This window comes from Bombyx mori, chromosome 20 (assembly GCF_030269925.1).
Source record: "Bombyx mori chromosome 20, ASM3026992v2".
NCBI classification, from domain to species: Eukaryota; Metazoa; Arthropoda; class Insecta; order Lepidoptera; family Bombycidae; genus Bombyx; species Bombyx mori.
Window position 1 is genome coordinate 1766258 of NC_085126.1, and position 20674 is coordinate 1786931.

The window sequence follows — 20674 nt, forward strand, 5'->3', positions numbered from 1 at the left end:
GACAATCATTGCAAAATACAATGCTCACATCCCTCAACGTAACCATTTAATGGCTAGCAGCACTGAGGTTAGTGACCCATGTACTTATTTGTAGCCGGTTAAGCTCTGTCGTATATTGATAGATTACCATTAACGGTTTTCTTCTTGCTGTGGTCAGGCAGAGAGGTGTATGGCCCATCTATGGTAGGCAGGGGAAGGGGGCCCAAAGATGTGAATGCGATGTTCATTTTAATCAACGAAATGAGATCAAAGTCTCATTTTATTTACCTTAATACATAATTGCATTAATTCAATTAGAGGTACTATTATTAGAGGTATTTTATATACCTCTTGGAAGTCCGCACAGTTAGGTACGATCACCCTTCCTATTTCCGCCGTGAAGCAGTAATGCGTTTCGGTTTGAAGGGTGGGGCAGCCGTTGTAACTATACTGAGACCTTAGAACTTATATCTCGAGGTGGGTGGCGCATTTACTCTGTAGATGTCTATGGGTTCCAGTGACCATTTAACACCAGGTGGGCTGTGAGATCGTCCATCTATCTAAGCAATAAAAACAACGGTACACGCACACTCAAAGCACCAACGAAAAGACAAACAAATGTTTACATTGATAGTAGATACTGAAATCTATTAATTGTATAGGAAATCTGATTTAAAAAAAAAATTACTATAGCATACGCGAAAACAAAATATGGTCATATAATTAAACACAGAACTATAAATAAAACAATCAAAAGAATACATGACATAAATTTTATTATTTATTTTACACATATAATAATATATTACACACACATATTTCTTTTTAACTATTTAATATTATAATATAACGTGAAATGATTGAAATTCGAAAAAAAAACACATTTTCCTTTTTATTATTGCCGGTTTTAAATTAAAAAAAACCAACAATTTACATTAATTTTTGTTTTGAAAAAAAAAACTTAAGTTCGTCCCGTCCATAGATTATAACCATTTTAGTTCTGAGTTTATCTTCACATATTTTCCAAAAATTGCTAAAGGATATTTGAAAAAAGTACCGCATAATTGCACAGAAACTTGATTATTTTCATCAAAAAGTAAATGAATTTTCATAATTCTTTCTGTTATATGCAAGGGACATATTAAACTATTCAAATCAAATATGTATTTTTTTACAAACTGTATTTATTTAATAAATAAAAAAGAAAACTGCACAAGAGTCGACATTCCGACGCTTCGCACTTTATACGCATTAATAGAGTCTATGTATCGACGGTTCGCGCTCTGAGAGTTAAACCAAAAAAAGCCGGCTTCGAAAATGATGAAGAAACTGCACTCAAGTGTTTTGTTGATGCAAGCGTGATAGATATATACATCAGGGGACTGAAGACATCCTACTGTAAACTATAGGCTATGTGGTACTTTCCATCAATATAGAAATATATTCCTCTATCACACTCACAATACCAGACACAACCAAAATCGATTTCACACGAAATTTTGACTAGTTAGTTCTATTTGTTTAATGTTCAAAAGAATACGATTTAATTTTCAAAATAACTAATAACTCTATCGATTATTTACAGAATACTTATACTCAAAGTTGAAATCATAGATGCTTAATGTCGAGGCATATTATTATGGACTATAAGTTGAGGTTCATAATAAAAGAGAGAAAATGTTTTTATTTTTATTGCTTAGATGGGTGTACGAGCTCACAGCCCATCTGGTGTTAAGTGGCTACTGGAGCCCATAGACATATGCAACGTAAATGTGCCACCACTCGCCCATAAGCTCAGGTTACGTAAATTAACTGTCTTGGCTTTAGACTCTAGGATAATATTATCAAGCGCTTCAAATAATAAAACAATATTGTCCTTGCTTTTGCCTCTGCAATTAACACATACTGTATATATATATAAATTACACAGGGTGTTTCTTAGAATTGTGTCAATGTGAATGGTCGCTCACAATGGGCTCACAATGGCCTTATGAGAAGGCTCAAGGTCACCCAAAGAGCAATGGAGAGGGCTATGCTCGGAGTTTCCCTGCGAGATCAAATCAGAAATGAGGAGATTCGCAGGAAAACCATGGTAACCGACATAGCCCAAAGGATTGCGACACTGAAGTGGCAGTGGGCAGGACACATTGCTCGCGGAACGGATGGCCGTTGGGGCCAGAAGGTTCTTGAGTGGCGACCGCGTACTGGAAGACGTAGCGTGGGTAGGCCTCCCACAAGGTGGGCCGACAACCTATTGAGGTTCGCGGGGATCCGCTGGATGCAGGCAGCACAGGGCCGGTCTCTGTGGCGAGGCTTGGGGTAGGCCTATGTCCAGCAGTGGACGTCCATGGGCTGATAGAATAGAATTCTGTAGTAATGTCAAATTAAGTTGTATTTTGTGAGGCTTTACAAATCGCGTACTCAAGAATACGAATACACTTTAAACTTACGTTCACTTAATTCTTATGATTGTTTCACAAGCTTAATAATTTTTTTTTTAATGATCTCACAGGAATAAACGCGAAATTAAAAGAGAACGCTTATTCTGATCACGTCCACAGCTCGTGAGAATTTTCAGGAACATCGAAATATTCTCATTCAAATTAGACTGTTCGTGTTTATATGTCTAGCTTATTATTTAACGACGCTTGCCCCAATTTTCGCAAATTGAAAATACTTCACTACATAGTATAAAACAAAGTCGCTTTCTCTGTCCCTATATCTGTTCCTATGTATGCTTAAATCTTTAAACCTACGCAACGGGTTTTGACGCGGTTTTTTTTAATAGATAGAGTGATTGAAGAGGAAGGTTTAATAACATTCATTAAATAGTGGAGAAATACTGTTATTTTCGAGGTTTCTAATGTGATGTCGTAAATAATTAATAATAAAATTTCATGTTTCCGAAGCGAAGCGAGGGCGGGTCGCTAGTATATTATAATAAGCTTACCACATGTTCGCCAATGAACTTCCATGATGATCGTGCAAGAAAAATCATGTTCGCAAACATTGTAGTTTGCGTAATTATAGATGGTATGTCGTCTTGTCTTGTCTGCGGTCGGGTAGGTGATGCCGCGTATTTCTACGGTAATTCCTGTTTAAAAACTGGGACAGCTGGTATTCAATTGAGTCATACACTTATATCTACTCTTGCCCTGTTAGGTTTCAGAAATCAATTAAAATCAGGTGGGTCATGATCTCGCTCATGCGTCACTGAAAAAAAAAGGTATTTCCAGCATCGTTTGAATCGGCTGTTTCATTAAGCTCATGTCATGGCGTAGAGAAAAAAAAACCCAACAAAGTGAATTCATCCCCAGAGGGAAACGTTCTGACCGATTTCTCACGAGGTCAAAGAACTTTACAAATACAATTTACATTGCTTGTAAACATTAGCCTAGTTGTTAATGAAAACGTTTGTTTACGTAGCTGGTAACAGTCGTAACGATATCTCTGTGTTAATTTTAGATTTACCAGCGGTTTTATTGTTTGTTATTGTACAACAATAAATTACATTGTCAATATCTGGCGCGAAGCAGTCATCTGTGTGGTTACAGTGAGCTTTTTAACGTTCTCGATAGTGTTAAAGTTTACTCAAATTGGTATGGAGTTGGAACAGCGCCCCTAGCGGCAAACGTAGGCAAACATTCCAAATCAAGTTTGAGTTAACTTTAACGCTATCGAGAACGTTAAAAAGTTCACGCTGAGCACACAGATGGCTGCTTCGCGCCAGATATTGAAAATGCAATTTATTGTTTAACAAGTTAACTTTTGAGTTAACTTTTACGCTATCGAGAACGTTAAAAAACTCGCACTAAGCACACTTTCGACTTGAAGAATGCAGCAATACTACAATACAATTGAGAATTCAATCTCACATTGTGATACACAAAATATTTGACGTCATTTATGCTCAATCGTCTAGACCAAAAATGTCTGGAGACCTTGAAACAAAAAGTTCGCAACCTATCTATGCTTTTGGATTTTAGCCGTAGGCAGCGGCTTGGCTCTGCCCCTGGTATCGATGTCCATGGGCGACGGTAACCACTCACCACCACTTGGGCCACAAGGGCACTAAAAAATAAAACTGGTCAAAGACACAACATAAAAATAATAAAATAAAATACAACCTAATTTACGATTTTCGAATTACGGACGGTAGCTGTCAAAAAGTCGAAATCGAACCGTAACTTTATAAAATATATTTGTGGAAAGATAAATTATTTACAAAGATAAAATAAATATAAAAGATCACAAACAAAACTATCACACGAAGTAAGCTTCTCCTCAAAAGGAAAACATTAGAATTATTTGTTAAAGGCAAGAGTATTCTAGTATACGCAGACTTAGCTTGGAATTAACTCATCTTTTCTATAACATTAAACTTACCTAGGAATTCGTCCCTGGTGGTAGAGAAAATTTACTGCCTAAAATTCTTTAAGAATTTTGAAGTCTTCTCCCCCACGAATTATGAACAATTGTTGGAGAATTCTGGGTAGTTTTAGTAGCTTCAAGTGTTGAAAGTTTAAAATTGAAACCGACAAAAGTGTCCATAACACCGTTGAATAAAAAGATTTCATTGTGAAAGTCACAAAATATAAAATGTCCTTGTATAGCTTTTGAGACTTGCTACGTAAAAAAAACGAGATAAGATATTAGTCTGTGATAAATTTTGTAAACATTCAAGGATGTTATAGATTTATATACATCTTATTTAAATATAATGATATTATTATAATATGATGATGAATCTTCGCCATCTAAAATCTATAATAGCCCGTACTGAGCAAAATCGTATTCTACAAATTTTACACTATCTCATAATATATTTAGGAGAAGAAAAATAAATCTTTGGTAACATATACAACTTCAATTTCGTATACTAAAAATATTTTTGAAGTGAAACTTCTTTAGGCGCATGAGGGTAAAATTTTTACAGAACGTCACGCAGGTATGCAACGGAAGTGACATCAAACTACTATTGAAATTAAGTACTTGTCAAATGTCAGTAGTAGTAGTTGTTGTATTTTTCCAACTGGAAAGGCAAATGTATCATACCATACAGCCTAATATTTTATAATTTTTTTTTGAAAAATGTTAATAGTAATTGAACTGAAATGAAAATAATTTGGAACATTAATCAAATAGCATGAAATTAAATTAGTCAATTCAATTGGCAAAATATTGGTCATTTACAATTTAGAAATCTAAACATAATGTGACTGTCAACACTGAGGTTTGAGATTGACATTTGACAAACTTTTGGCGGGAACATATCTTCCTTTTTCCCTTAATCTAAGTCTCGGAAATCTAAAGTTTTAGATTTGTATAAATTTAAGCAAGACTTATAAATTAGTTCGCCAAAAAAGTTTCACTTCTGACATGTGTACTTTATACGCACGCACTTTTTTAGTTACACTAGCCAGATTTATTTACACAGACGTTTCGATTTCATCTCGAAACTAGAAAACAGAATCGAAAAATCAGAACGCCACATTAAATTTCTTCTTGTTCTTAATTTGACAACTGTTCAAACTGCGATTAAATTTAAATTTCGGATCCTTACAGTCGTCGACCGTAAACAAATCACTATCGGTCGCTCTGTAATCATAGCAATCGCTGTGTCTTTCCTCCGTAGCTTCACCGTGACTCTTAAAGCAATCATAGTAAGGTTTATAATCGATGCTATTCGTGCTCCTCGCTATATAGTTCTCGACTCCGTTCTTCCTTATGTCGCAGACGAGTATGTCCTTCTGTCAATCTTTACAAGGGATATCGGTGGTCACCGTGAAACGTGTCGCGGTGTCGCTGATCGATTCGTCCCTGATTTTAGACCTGCGATTTCCGTTCATTGGCTCGATAAAAGACGTGTTCGTATTTTGAATGTAGTCCCGGTGAATGTTGTGGTTCGACGGTGACAGATGGGCGAGTCGATAGCTGACGCAGGAGTCGTGCCGTCGGACCGTGGTGCGGATGGTCCGAGCTCTAGAACTGCCGATTGGCTCAAACGAAGCCCCATTCTGTTCTGGCGCCGGCGTGGTGTGACAGCAGCAGAAACATTTGAAGTACGATCTGTGGAATTCGCGACGGAATTTCCCTGGAACAAAGGAGGTTTCGTTGTAAATTAATGCGGATTATGATTTTGGATATTATCCCGATGCTAACAGTGGTGGGGTGCTGGGGTGAGGTGTAGTTTTTATTGGTTTATATAGGTGAAAGAGAACGGTGGTACAGTGAGAAGTGAATCAAATTGTTGTTAACGACTGTTGTCTGTTGCATGTTTTAAGAGAAAACGCTAATGCTTTTTAGTCTATATAATTTACTTAGTCTGGCCATAAATACTGTTACAATTAAAAATAAACAAAATATTACATTTGAATTTAGAATCTGTCATTTTTATATGATTGCTCATTGAGTTTTCTCATTTTGGCGCCAATACATTGTACAATATTTTGCGATATTAAAATGGAGTGGGGTGTTAAAGAGAACCGAATCGCTGTGATTGCATTACACAAAGTAGGTATGGAGCCAAATGCAATTTTTAAAACTCTCCATACGCTTGGTATTAGTAAAATGTTTGTGTACCGGGCTATTAATAGGTGCAATGAGACCTCCTCTGTTTGTGACAGAAAAAGGTCTGGCCGTAGTGTTCGTACGAAAAAGGTGGTCAAAGCAGTAAGGGAAAGAATTCGAAGAAATCCTGTCCGAAAGCAAAATACTTTATCTGGGGAGATGAAGATAGCACCTAGAACCATGTCGCGTATTTTAAAAGATGACTTAGGACTTGCAGCTTGCTTAAATATTTCCTTATTTTTCGGGTGTTTTTTTTGCATGACAACGTGACTATTACCACCATCCTTGAGATATAAGAAATAAATCTCATTTGCGTTGACAGTACCAGTCTTCAAACCGAAACGTATGGCTGCTTCGCGGTAGAGCAGAATAATGAGACCTTGTTGCGTACGCCAACACCAGTAAATTACCATACGCTGATATATTTCTCACATAATGCTGCTATCGTTTCTCCTCTTAGTTTATTTTTAGGTCACGGAAGGAGATTTATGGCGCATTTCTATGTCCCTACGTAGCCAAAACATGGTCTAACTAAAATATAGCTCACTAAGCTTCTCGCCAGATCTTCTGAGTTGGTCGCGATTCCTATCCGATGGTAGATTCTGCAAAACACTGCTCTTGCTAGGGCTAATGTTAGCAAACTCTCTCAGGTTGAGCTCGTAAGCTTAGCTACTCGTTCACGTTAGGCGGGAATAGCCCCATAAGCTACTACCGAATAGGTAGGGATAGAAAAAAAAAGAACAGTCCAGAGATGAAAAGATCTCAAAATCGACAATAGGTAAGGTTCTGATATCTGACTGACCCTTTAATATTCTTATTGACATGATACTGGACTTAACTTCCATAGACCACTGAGCAACGATTATTTCTTCTATTTTTCTATTAATTTTCAAATTCAGATATGAGCTCTTTATAAAACTAAATCTTCTGGAAAATTCCAATTTCATATCACTAAAAGAATCAGAAGATCAGGTGTCGCTAACAATTTGAAGTTTCTTACTAATTTATTTAATAGTGTTAAGACACTTTAAGGTCGAGATGAAATCGTCCAGCTGAACAAATTTACTTGGAGCACACCTTCAAAAAGAAAATTTTAAATTGCGCAAAAATTTTCAAGAAACGGAGTTTAAAAGATAGTCCTAAGCAGTAGGCAGCGGCTTTGCTATATCCCTGGTATGGCTAACGCACACGAGTGACTATGACAACACATCATCACTTCCACCACACGATCGTCTACTTACAGTGGTAAAAATGCGAGAATTTTAATTTATACAGTAGAGCATAGAGCACGGAAGCTAACGGTAGTTGCAACATAATAATATGTACTACCTACCCTCAGATCTAAAGGCGGAAACTCAATTTTAGTCGTATATCTGCTATCCTACCCTTCCGAATCAGTACACTATGATTACTAGCCCGCAAAATTGTACGCTGATATCGGCCTTAAGAAATATATGAAAGAAAATGAGTCGAATATACTGTTTTATTATTAAAATTGGACAGAGATATCGCAGTTCGGGGTGGACTGTCACGCATTTCTTATGTTCGGTACGGACCAGTTTCATAAAACGTAATCCGTGTGCTTAGTGCGAGTTTTTTAACGTTCTCGATAGCGTAAAAGTTAACTCATATTTGTATGGAATATAATTATAAATATAAATATAAATATTTACTAACAATCACGCCACGTTAACTGGTCCCGTGGTAAGTTCGTAAAGAACATGTGTTACAGGTACCAGATAACGGAAATAAATATAATATTTTTAGTATACACATACATATATTTAATATACACCCATAGCCCTGGAAAGACATTTATATTTATCATACAAATATCTTCCCTTGGCGGGATTCGAACCCGCGACCCCCTTGTGTGGTGACCATGTCACTTACCACTACACCAGACGGCCGTTTAAAATGGAATGGGATCGTTTGCTTACGTTCACCGCTAGGGGCGCTGTTCAAACCACTTCACGACACGAGAACCCTCTCATCGTGGCCGCCGGTAACTACATTTCCGATCCTGTGGACAGAATGGAAAGTAGTCGACGTCGCCCCAAACACGACATATCGGATCCTCCCGATCCACTTACGGTGCTTCTAGGTACCTCAAGCACCGGTCATAGTTCTCGTCGAACCCGTCGCTTGCAACGACGGGCTCGACGAGTAAATTAACCCTCACACACAGCCCACTGAGTTTCTCGCCGGATCTTCTCAGTGGGTCGTGGTTAGATTCTGCGAAGCACGGCTCCTGCTAGGGTTCGTGTTAGCAACGTCGTCAGGTTCGAGCCCCGTGAGCTCACCTACTAGTAAGCTGTTCAAACTGCATACAAATTTGGGTTAACTTTTACGTTATCGAGAACGTTAAAAAAAAAACTCGCACCAAACACACTGATCTCGAATTTTATATTCAGCGATTTTTGCACGTTCATTCGTGGAATCGAATCGACAAAGTTTAACTACGCGAAGTTTCAGATTATTTCCACAGCCGTCGCACATTTTTGGGCTACCAGAAAAAATTTGGGGAGCGAGCACGTTTTGAAAAAAAAAAATGTCTCTTAACCCTGCACGAATTCACATATCAGCTACGTATTCATTGGGCAACCAGAATAAATTTGAGTGGCGAGCACGTTTTGAAAAAAAAATGTCTATACGTCAGATATCAGCTACGTATTCAGTGACATCGAAATTCTATTGGTTTTATTTTGCATAAATTCACTTGCCATATACGAACAAAAACTTTTTTTTGTCTAGCCATTAAAACAAAAACACCTAAATTTCTAACTAACAATGATAGATATTGGCTCTATAAGAACTACCAAGCGATTTACGGCTAAGATGGTTGTTTGTTATAGCATAGCAAAGGCACATGTAGCATAAACACCCTACGAGAATACAAGATTTTTTTTTCTTAAATGAGTGTACGACCTCACAGCCCACCTGATGTTAAGTGGTTACTGAAGCCCTTAGACATCTACAACGTAAATGCCGACACCCACCTTGAGATATGAGTTCTAAGGTCTCAGTATAGTCACAACGGCTGCCCCACCCTTCAAGCCGAAACGCATTACTGCTTCACGGCAGAAATAGGCGGAGTACCTACCCGTGCGGACTCACAAAAGGTCCTACCATCAGTAATAGAGATGAGTCTAATTAGAAAAGGCCCACGTTACATAGTTCTGGCCCGAGATCTATCATATCGTTAGTGTGCGGATAATACATTCAAACCCACGCGTTTTTTTCACTCTTTCTTACGAACTGTGTCGTCATCAGGAAAAAAGCAATCGTGATCTGTGTTATAAAACACCTGGTGAGGGACGACAGTAGGCCGGAACTAGTCTTTGGTCAGTTGCCAATTTCCATATTAAAATACGTAAGTTTTTTCGATAAAGAAATAATATAATTTAATCAACATAATCGAGAATTTTATTCTATGTCCGAAAGTGTGACCTAGTACCTCTATGAATCCACAAGTAGGATCATCAATACATACAACAAAAACCGTAACTGGTCGCTGTCTGTACATGGAAGATATCTCAGAAAAAAATGTTATTGGGGGCTTTATGAACGCAATAGAACCCAAAATAATGATTTTTAGAATTTTTGTCTGTTTGTCTGTGCGTTTGTGCACGCTAATCTCAGAAACAGCTTATCGGATTTAGATGTGTTTTTCACTTATTTATTGTGGTAAACTTTATGATAAGCCTAGCAACCTATATGCTTTGATCCCCAATGGCTATACGTGTAATGTCGTGTATAGAGAAGCATTACTTTATATTATATTTTCTAACTACCCAAATGATGGTGTTTATACACCAAAAGATATGTCCTAAAATGCTGCCCTAAGTCGCCATTCCATGCGGACGGAGTCGCGCGCACAGCTATGATAAATATATTCAAAAGTCTGGTTTGAGGATGAGCGAAATTTATTTTGTTATAAAATACGGGTTGCGAATTTCAATTGCACGAATTCAAATGTTGTGTCATGTGTGCAACAGCTAAATAGAACAACAAAAATAAGTGTATCCATAGGTGCGTGCGTTGTATTGGAAAGTGCATCTAATTTGTTTCAACTAATTTAATACTACTTAAAAAATGGCTGATAGATTCCTTATTTAAAGAGACAATGAGCAGGCTTAAGTTTTTTATTAAAAAAATCAATAATGTATGTTAATAATAGAGTAATAATCTAGAATACATTAATCCCATTACCTACTGCGTCTATCATACCTCTAAGAAATTAGAAAATGGTCAGCAATGTTTTCAGGATGTATGCACTCTGTAGCATAATATATGCTGTGCTCGCATTTACTAATGTTAGAGCATTTTTTTATTGGTTAGATGGGTGGACGAGCTCACGGCCCACCTGGTGTGAAGTGGTTAGCGGAGCTCATAGACATATACAACGTAAATGCCGCCACGTACCTTGAGATATGAGTTCTCAAGTCTCCGTTTTTACAGTACAACGGCTGCCCTATCCTTCAAACCGAAACACATTACTGCTTCACGGCAGAAATAGGAAGTGTGTTGATACCCGTGCGGGCTCACAAGACGTCCTACTACCAGTAAAAATGACATCAGCGTGTTGTGTGACTATACGGGTAAGTACCACTGTTCTACATTTTTCCCACGCAGAAATTGAGGCCGTCAGCGCAAAAGTGGCCTAAGCTTACCATAGATACTATCTCCATACTAACTATGGTAAGATTAGGCCACTTTTGGCCACTTTGGACCACACATTATCTGCATAATGAGGTTCGAAGATACCTTTACAATACTTCGTAGGCAAAAAATAACGCGCTAAAATGATATTTACAAAGTCATCTTTTATCTACGGATGAAACTAGGGATAGGCCGATTTTGCATCAAAACTTATTATGTTTTAAATAAATTGCAATACATAAGCGCGAATATGAATTGTGGGTTATGCCACTTTTGAGCTGACGGCTTCAATTATGTTGTTATGTTTGAGACTTTACCCTTTGGATACGTCGCCGAATTTACGTGGTGATGTCTATGGACTGCGACCGTTTAATACGAGATCGTCTTTGACCTCGTCTGCTCTTATAAAAGAATCGAAAAATAAATAAACCCGTGAAACTCTTTTCAAGTAAAAGTGGTCAAGAAATGTTACTATTGTTAAAATAATAAATGTAGTTAAAAAACTCTAAACACACGTCCTTAAATAACAAACCGAACTAACATTTATTTTTCTCTTCATTTTTATCCATTAGAGCAATGTTATAAAATTATTTTGTTGCTATCGTACATTGATGCGTGTGTATATTTTCAAGTCAGTGCGAAATCCTGCAGGCGTTAAAAATTATCTCCATTTCTCCATTCAGGACAACCATACGTCACCTTTGCACTCACACTCTTCTCTAGCATATCCCATTTCATACAGTCAAGTCTTTAGAACGCCCCCCACATAATATGAAAGTTAATAATCATATGTCAACAATGTCTTGACTCAAAGTCTTAGACTTGATATTATTACAAATGATTCTTCAACATTTTCTTAGACTAAATATCACGTATCATATCATAGTACGTATTTAGGCATAATATGGGACTATATATTATATAGTACGTATTTAGGCATAATATATAATATATAGTACGTATTTAGGCATCCATTTTTGTCTGCCCTGTTGTGATATTTGAAGTCATTTTTTATTATATATAGCAATTCGTCTCGTTTACTATTCTCATCAGTTTATAGCCAAACAATTAAACCGACGCACATTTTGACCACGACTTAATGAATCCATAGGCCGAATCCTATCAAACGAATATTGAATTTCAACAAGTCATTATTCATTTCCCCGTCAATTTTGCTCTTGTTAGGAAGGATTGTTGGTTTTTTTTTGTTTATGTTATTAAATACCTCAAAGATTTTTTATTTATTTATTGTTTTATAACAGGTACTTCTGTGTAGTTTCCGTTTATAGGACGGGCCAATTGAATATAGCTCATATATTGTTGGCTAAGAATTGTAAATTCAAAACTAAAATATTTTTACGATAAAACCTGTACAGTATCCGTTCTTCTTTGTTTATTAACCGAATTCTTCTTCTTTTTTATTTATTTATTTATTTGGGAAACAAAAAGTACAATACGAACATATAATATTTTTTAAATATTTTTTTTTAGGCTCTAGTGATAAGTTTACATGATGAATTGTTTGAATGATTGTTTGAAATCCAACCTTTTGGTTTAGCCAGTCCTGAAGTCCACAATTCTTTGTACTTCTGTATCTATTTAGATAAAGGTACTAAGAAAATCTTAAAATTTACATAGAACATGAATCAATTATAACCTAAATATTTAAATACTATGTAGGTTAGATAATATTATTGGTCAACCAACAGTCCAAAGTTTAATGTAACTCACAATTTTAAAACATAGTATACCAATGAAAACAGCTACAGTTTTATATCACTCAATGTTCTATCCGTCACTTAATATCACATATTTTACATGAAATGTATTACTATATTTTTTTACTCCTCTAGATTCTTGTTTTGGTTAACTAAGCTGAATTTCACTTTCACTGGTGGTAAGACCTCTTGTGAATCCGCGCGGGTAGGTACCACCGCCCTGCCTATTTCTGCCGTGAAGCAATAATGCGTTTCGGTTTGAAGGGTGGGACAGCCGTTGTAACTATACTGAGACCTTAGAACTTATATCTCAAGGTGGGTGGCAGCATTTACGTTGTAGATGTCTATGAGCTCCGGTAACCACTTAACACCAGTGAGCTAGTGAGTAGTGAGCACCACTGTGAGCTCCTCCAACCACATAGGCAACGAAAAAAATTTTTTTTTATAAAAAAGAGATTGGATCCTTTAATATTAGATGGTATTGCAGTTTACCAAAATTTCAGCAATCTCCCACAGATTGCTGAAATTTTGGTTGGAAACTTTGGAAACTTTTCAATCAAAAAATATGACGCACTTACAATTTTAAAAGTCTTTGCTAACAAAAGTAATAAGGAAACGTACTCAGCCATTTTTTTATGATTTAGTTAAACTAAAAAAAAACTTTAATGGGTCTGATTTTACTGACCTGAGAACCCCGGGAATCCTGTAAGCGCATTGTAAAGTAAAACAATATATGTAAATAAGCATAGTATACACAGAAAGTATGAATGTTTAGAAGGAAGAGATGAATAATATGCGAATATATTTAAAAAAAAATGCGAAGAAATTATAAAAGTGCATTTTCACTACACGGGTAAGTTATTTGTATTAGAATAACATTCCGAAATCTTATACCTTTAAACGAGAATTTTTTTTAATTTAATATGTATATAATCTGAATCTCGGAAACGGCTCCAACGATTTTCATAGAATTTAGTATCCAGGAGATTTCGGGGGCGATAAATCGATCTAGGCACGATTTATTTTCAGAAAATGTTGGTCATCATCTAGTATTCATAATCGGGTCTTAGTATGTAGTTAGAGAGTCCTTTTAAGAGATCTGTTCGTGTGATAAAAAAAAACTTATTGATTACTTTAAATTACTATTATTAGAAAAGCTACATTAAAAAAAAATTGCCTGATTTTATCAAATTTGCTTAAATGAATATATTTTGTCTTTTGATGTGTATATGAATAATTCTCTACGTAGGTATAAACTACCTACTGATTCCCCTAGCAATTTGCTTGCGACGTGAATTATTTAGTTCGTTCCTAGGGTGGGTTTATTGTTTTGCATTCATCTTATTCAATAATAACAACAATACTTACACCAAACATGATTCTGTACGGAGGAATTTGGATCCTTGGTTTTAAGATAAAACTTTTAAAGAGAGTATGTGAAATTAAATTTTTATTTAATTTTTATTTTTAATAATTATTGTTATATTATAATACTTTGTATTAATTGTATGTATATTTACGGAGATATGTATGTGTATATGTATGTGTACATATATGTATATGTATTTCACTGGAATGGTACACCGCGCGTAGTTCGTTTCCAAATGATTCTTGTCCACCTGATGGTTGTCTGGAAGAGATCGCTCTTAGCGATAAGACCGCCAATTGTACTTTTTTGTTTTTAATGTATCGCACTGTTTATTTGTTTTGTGGTGTACAATAAAGAATACTCTCTCTCTCTCTTTATGTAGCGAGATTGTACGGGCCAAAATAAGTATGATGACGTTGATAGTTCACTCTCCTTAGAGTATACATATATTATGTACACTCTAAGTCGCTCACTCTTTTGTGTTGGCATCTAGACCAGCCAGTAAAGCCAGGCCTTTTTGGACCTCTTATCCAATTATCCATCCGCAGTAGTAGTATTCTACGCTAGCCCGATTCATAAACGATTTATCTATTGAACTTGAAAATAATTCAATGATCAATGCGTCGATCGAAGGCCTACATAGAAGTCGGATTCCATTTATCTATACATATAAATAAAATTGGACTGTCTGTTTCTAATATTGAAATAGTTTCTTTTCACTACATGCATATATACGGTACATACACCAAAATAACATTTTTTGTCTGTCTGTCTGTCTGTTTGTTCCGGCTAATCTCTGGAACGGCTGTACCGATTTTGACGGGACTTTCACTGATAGGTAGCTGATGATATAAGGAGTAACTTAGGCTTAGGCTTTTTTTAGACTGGCTTCGCCCCGCGTCGTCACCCGCCGTACGACAATAGCCGCGGGTAACATCGCGGGAATCAGCTATCAATAATAAAATTTAATGTTTCCGAAGCGAAGCGAGGGCGAGTCGCTAGTTATAAATAAATCTAATCACGCTACATCATAAAACAAAAAAAGATCTTCAGATTAAATTATTAAGGTTTCGCAAAATCGGCAAGTCTAAATATTGGTAAGAGCTAACCAATTATGTCTGACATTTTCGGGTCGTTATTTAGACATGACTCTGAAATTAAATCCTGTACAAACATTAGCGTCAAACTCAATTAATCGAAAGAACAATTAATAAAACGAGTGCCAGTTAGTTTAAAACACTAACTGTTTATCCTTCGGTTTCGTCCGTAAATTCCCGTCGAAGTTTACACTGTGGAGTCTTTATTAAGGCTCCGTCAAACCGAGAGCCGCACAAACAACACTTTGTGGCTTAATTAAGTAGATATAACTACTATACGTTCGTATAAAGGGCTGGTTTATAGTTCAAGAACGTCTCACGGAGTCATGTTTGCTAGATTACTGGTTTTAAATCCTTTGTTTTTTATTAAGAGAGCGAGTCCACACATAAAGTCACAGACATTAGACTTTAAGTTGTTACAGTTTTTTTTTATTTATTTTTTATTGCTTAGATGGGTGGACGAGCTCACAGCCCACCTGGTGTTATGTGGTTACTGGAGCCCATAGACATCTACAACGTAGACGCGCCACCCACCTTGAGATACAAGTTTTAAGGTCTCAGTATAGTTACAACGGCTGCCCCACCCTTCAAACCGAAACGCATTACTGCTTCACGGCAGAAATAGGCAGGGTGCAGGTACCTAACCGCGCGGACTCACAAGTGGTCCTACCACCAGAAAAGTGGCACGTACACAAAGAAAATTGGGGAGACTCGCCTACATTACAACGACTTAGGTCACCTTGAGCCGATTTGTGTGTACTGAACGAATCCTTGATCCCTTAAAAGGATAATTTAAATAACGGAGAGAGATCTCGAGATTAGACAGCGGGATCCAGAGAAAATTAGCGGCTTAGATACGTCTGTTGTTCAACGGTAGATGCGGATTAGTAAGAGTACATGCAGATTTACATATGTCTGATGGGTTCACGTTAGTGGTAAGGGGTTAACGGAGTCAATGAACTAACACAATGCTCTCTTCTGGGCAATGTAGTCGAAATCTTAGTAAGATATTTCAGCTACAAATATCCCAAGCATGAATTTCCTTCTGTATAATATTATGTGGAAACACACAGAAATGTACATGGTGGGGCTCGATTTTTGACATAAAGATGTCGATAATGCTCATAATGATAATGCTGATAATGATAATGGGCATACTGATGCTCGATTTAAAAAAAAATAGAACTCTTTCTGTGATAATGGAGATCAGCTTTTTAGTATTTTATAAGTGTAGTATTAGTCGGGTATTATATTTATTGGTCTTAGTAGCCAATATTGTTTGAAGGGTGGAAATCAGGAAAAAGTTTACATCATGCCTGTGTAAGTGAACGATTTCACGGGCCTGCTTGTTGTTAAGTGATTTCAGCATCCTGAAATGAGGCGGTAGAAATGGGCAGGATCTATCAGCAGTAATGCGTTTCGGTTTGAAGGGTGGGGTAGCCGTTGTAACTATACTGAGACCTTAGAACTTATATCTCAAGGTGGGTGACGTATTTACGTTGTCGATGTCTATGGGCTCCAGTAACCACTCAAAACCAGGTGAGCTGTGAGCTCATCCACCCATCTAAGCAATAAAAATAAAAAATTAAATAAAAAGTTGGATAAAGCACATCACAAATAAGACACTAATTTAAACATTTTTTTTTTATATTGTAAATTTTATAAAAAAATATGTTTTATTTTATTTATTTTTAGATTCAAATTTCTCCGTAGAAGAGAACAAAATATAGTAATTTAGTAAATTACTGGGCTTTTGACTTTTGAGTGTGTTTGTTACATGAGAGATAATCATCATGTTTATCGTAAACAGAATCCTTAACGTAAACAAGCCAATTATGTCTCGATTAACATCAGTATCACGTTACAATGACGTAAATCGTAAAGTTAATTGGCACGTAATATGATCTAAGCTCTACAGGCAATATAAATAAGGCTTTGTTTAGAATGTCAGTAGTTGAAGATAGTTCTTTTGTTTATTTAGTGAAGGTTATGGACAACATTTTTATTTATTAGAAATTCCTTTTAAGCAGAACTATACGAAGCTTTCCTAATGACGTAAGCGAGTGACGTCATAACGCAACTATATAAAGCTGCAAGTTCACAGATGATTTCGAGATTTTACAATTTAAAGACAGCGAAACCAAAGAGATAATAGAGTATTGAATTAGAAAATGAATAAGAATCAAACTCGCAAAATTATTACTTGCGTGGTAGAACCTCTTGTGAGTCCGCACGGGTAGGTACCACCGCCCCGCCTATTTCAGCCGTGAAGCAACAATGCGTTTCGGTTTGAAGGGCGGGGCAGCCGTTGTAACTATACTGAGAGCTTAGAACTCATATATCAAGTTAGGTGGTGGCATTTACATTGTAGATGTCTATGGGTTCAGGTAACCACTTAACACCAGTCGGGCCGTGAACTCGTCCACCCATCTACACAATAAAAAAATCTTTGAAATAATTTAAGCTAACATTTTAAATTTGTGGTTGGATGAAGAAATATATAATTTAACCTACAGCTTGTATTGAACAATGAACTATATGACGCGTCCACAATTAAATTTTTATAACTAAATACGTACTTAAAGAGTTATTTATAAGCAACTCCAACGTTGAAGGAATAGCATCGTCTAATAAAAATCAAGCTGTTACGAAAAAATCTTGAAAATTATTCATACGCTGTGACGCCATAGTTGTGCGTATATTATGCGCCATATATTCGGCGGGCCACAAAGATCTTACGCTCCAAATCCCATTTTTCAAATCCCCAATATTTATATTAATACTAGCTGACCCGGCAGACTTCGTAGTGCCTCAATCGATAAAGAAAAGACCTAAACTTTTGTATAAAATAAACTTAAAACAAACAAAAGGAATCCGTCCGACACATCAAAGGAAAAACAAAATTGTTATTTTTGTATTTCATTCCGAGAATTTTCATATTTATCTACATTTTAAACCTTCTCTGGACTTCCACAAAAAATTCAAGACCGAAATTAGCCAAATCGGTCCAGCCGTTCTCGAGTTTTAGCGAGACTAACGAACAGCAATTCTTTTTTATATATATAGATTATCAAATAAATTTAAAATGTCTACGAGAAGAGCAATCACAATTTAATTAACTCAATTTTTAATTATAACTTAATTTGAATGAGGTGTGATGTCGTAACACGTTGTGTATAAGTAATTAAAATTATTAAAATTATTAATACGCTTTTGCCGCTTCTAACGAGTTCTTCTTACGTTTGAAGTTCAGAATTGATTTAAACATGTACATACGTGATAATGTCAATCAAGGCATAGCACAGTTGAATCTCATTTTATATTTTCCATTTTCTGTTTCAAATCATTTGTTTTTGTTATATATTTAGATCCATAGCTTAAAAGTATACTATAAGCCTGTTATTGAGTGATTAGCGTCACCAGTGAAAATGAGAGGAGCACAGCTAAAGCTGATGTACTTAGAAATCAAAATTATAAAAGGATATGTCAGCAGATATGAAGCAGTAATGCGTTTCAGTTCGAAGGGTGGGGCAGCCGTTGTGACTATACTGAGACCTTAGAACTGTATCCCAAGGTGTGTGGTGCATTTACGTTGTAGATGTCTATGGGCTCCAGTAACCACTTAACACCAGGTGGGCTGTGAGCTCGTCCACACATCTAAGCAAAAAAAAAAAATGTCATTTCGCTTGCTAACATTGCGGAGGACTTAGTTCTTAAGTACTTCGTTAGAGACTTAAGTTGCAAAATTGTTTTTGGAACTCTGGAAACAGCAGTTCAATGTCGTAATGCTTTTCCTCCTACCAATGCTGATAGCCTTGAGAGACTATTTCGGCTTCTCCTTGACGTGTACTCTCCTTGACTCCTTGCTCACGGAGCACAAACCGGGAATGCTGCTAACACTGGCCCTAGCAAGAGCAGTACTAGCCGGCAAGAAACTCAGTGGGCTGTGTCTATAGGTTAAGTCACTCGTCAAGCCCTTCGTCGCAAGCGACGGGTTCGAGGAGGACGGTGACCGGTGCTTGTGGTACCTAAAAGCACCGTTAATGGATCAGGAGGATCCGTAATGACGTGTAAAGTAATGCCGTAATCCAATCCTGGTGTGCGATGCAGGCGATGAAATCATCTCAAATAATTATCGTACCAAGCATTCTTTATAGAGCTTTAGTTATTATTTTTTGATTTTTTTATTGCTTAGGTGGGTGGACGAGCTCACAGTCCATCTGGTGTTAAGTGGTTACTGGAGCCCATAGACATCTACAACGTAAATGCGCCACCCACTTTGAGACATAAGTTCTAAGGTCTCAAGTATAGTTACAGCGGCTGCCCCACTTTTCAAACCGAAACGCATTACTGCTTCACGGCAGAAATAAGCAGGATGGTGGTACCTACCCGCGCGGACTCTCAAGAGGTCCTACCACCAGTAAGTTAAGGAACGCTTACGTAAAGTTTGAATTTGGGTGACGGTAACCACTTACTTAAAGGCAATAAAAAATAATAATTAAAGACTAACTCGGTGGTCCAGTAATTAGTGTTCCTACAGATGGGTCGTGGGTTCGGTACCCACATCAGGCAAACGTTCGTGTGATGAACAGGTTTGTTTCCTCTTCGTCTGGGTGTATATTATCTATATATGTATATATTCAAATGTTTATATGTATGTATGTATGTATGTCAGTCTCTGGTACCCATGACACTAGGTACCTAATCCTAATTTGGGGCCAGATGACCGTGCGCGATTTGCTCACAGCTATTAATTACTTTTTTTAAATAAATAATAGTTTAAAAAAACTAACAAAATACGCTTTATTGTAAAAAAGCGTGGGGTGCTTTTCAGGATATTAGCAAAATAACCTTTTTACTCATATCTGTTCATAAAATATTTATAACTACCTATACCATATGATACATCCCACGCTTTTTTTACAATAAAATCATTTTTTCTTACACTATTTTTAATTCAAATTTATTAAAATAATAAATTTTAATAAATTTGAATTTATTTTTAGTTGGTTTTTCTATAAAAGCGTATTATCTTAGTTTTTTTTTAAACTATTATTTATTTTTCATTTTTTACTTTAATTTAAAATTTTTCAATTATTATTTTTTAATATTGAATTGTCATCGTCCCTTAATAAGTATACTAAATTTCGAGTTAGTCCGACGTTTTGAAGGGGGTCAAAATCATGTTCAAAGATTCCGTTACAAACATACATACGTCTGAAGCTAATAAAAGCGTATTAAAATGATATGGTAGCGCAATTCTGAAATGTCCACTAAAA

At 36.4% G+C, this 20674-nt stretch overlaps 1 protein-coding gene across 2 annotated transcripts in view; it reads right to left on the reverse strand.

The window, feature by feature from the left end:
- Positions 1-735: 735 nt before the first annotated feature.
- Positions 736-20674, reverse strand: part of NGR-A5 (neuropeptide receptor A5) — a 127023-nt gene continuing 107084 nt past the window's right edge. The window contains exon 8 of one of the 2 annotated variants that reach the window (XM_038017837.2): positions 736-6073. In XM_038017837.2, coding sequence (XP_037873765.1) covers positions 5733-6073 — 341 coding nt within the window. In that variant the 3' untranslated portion in view covers positions 736-5732. 2 annotated transcript variants of the gene reach the window in all.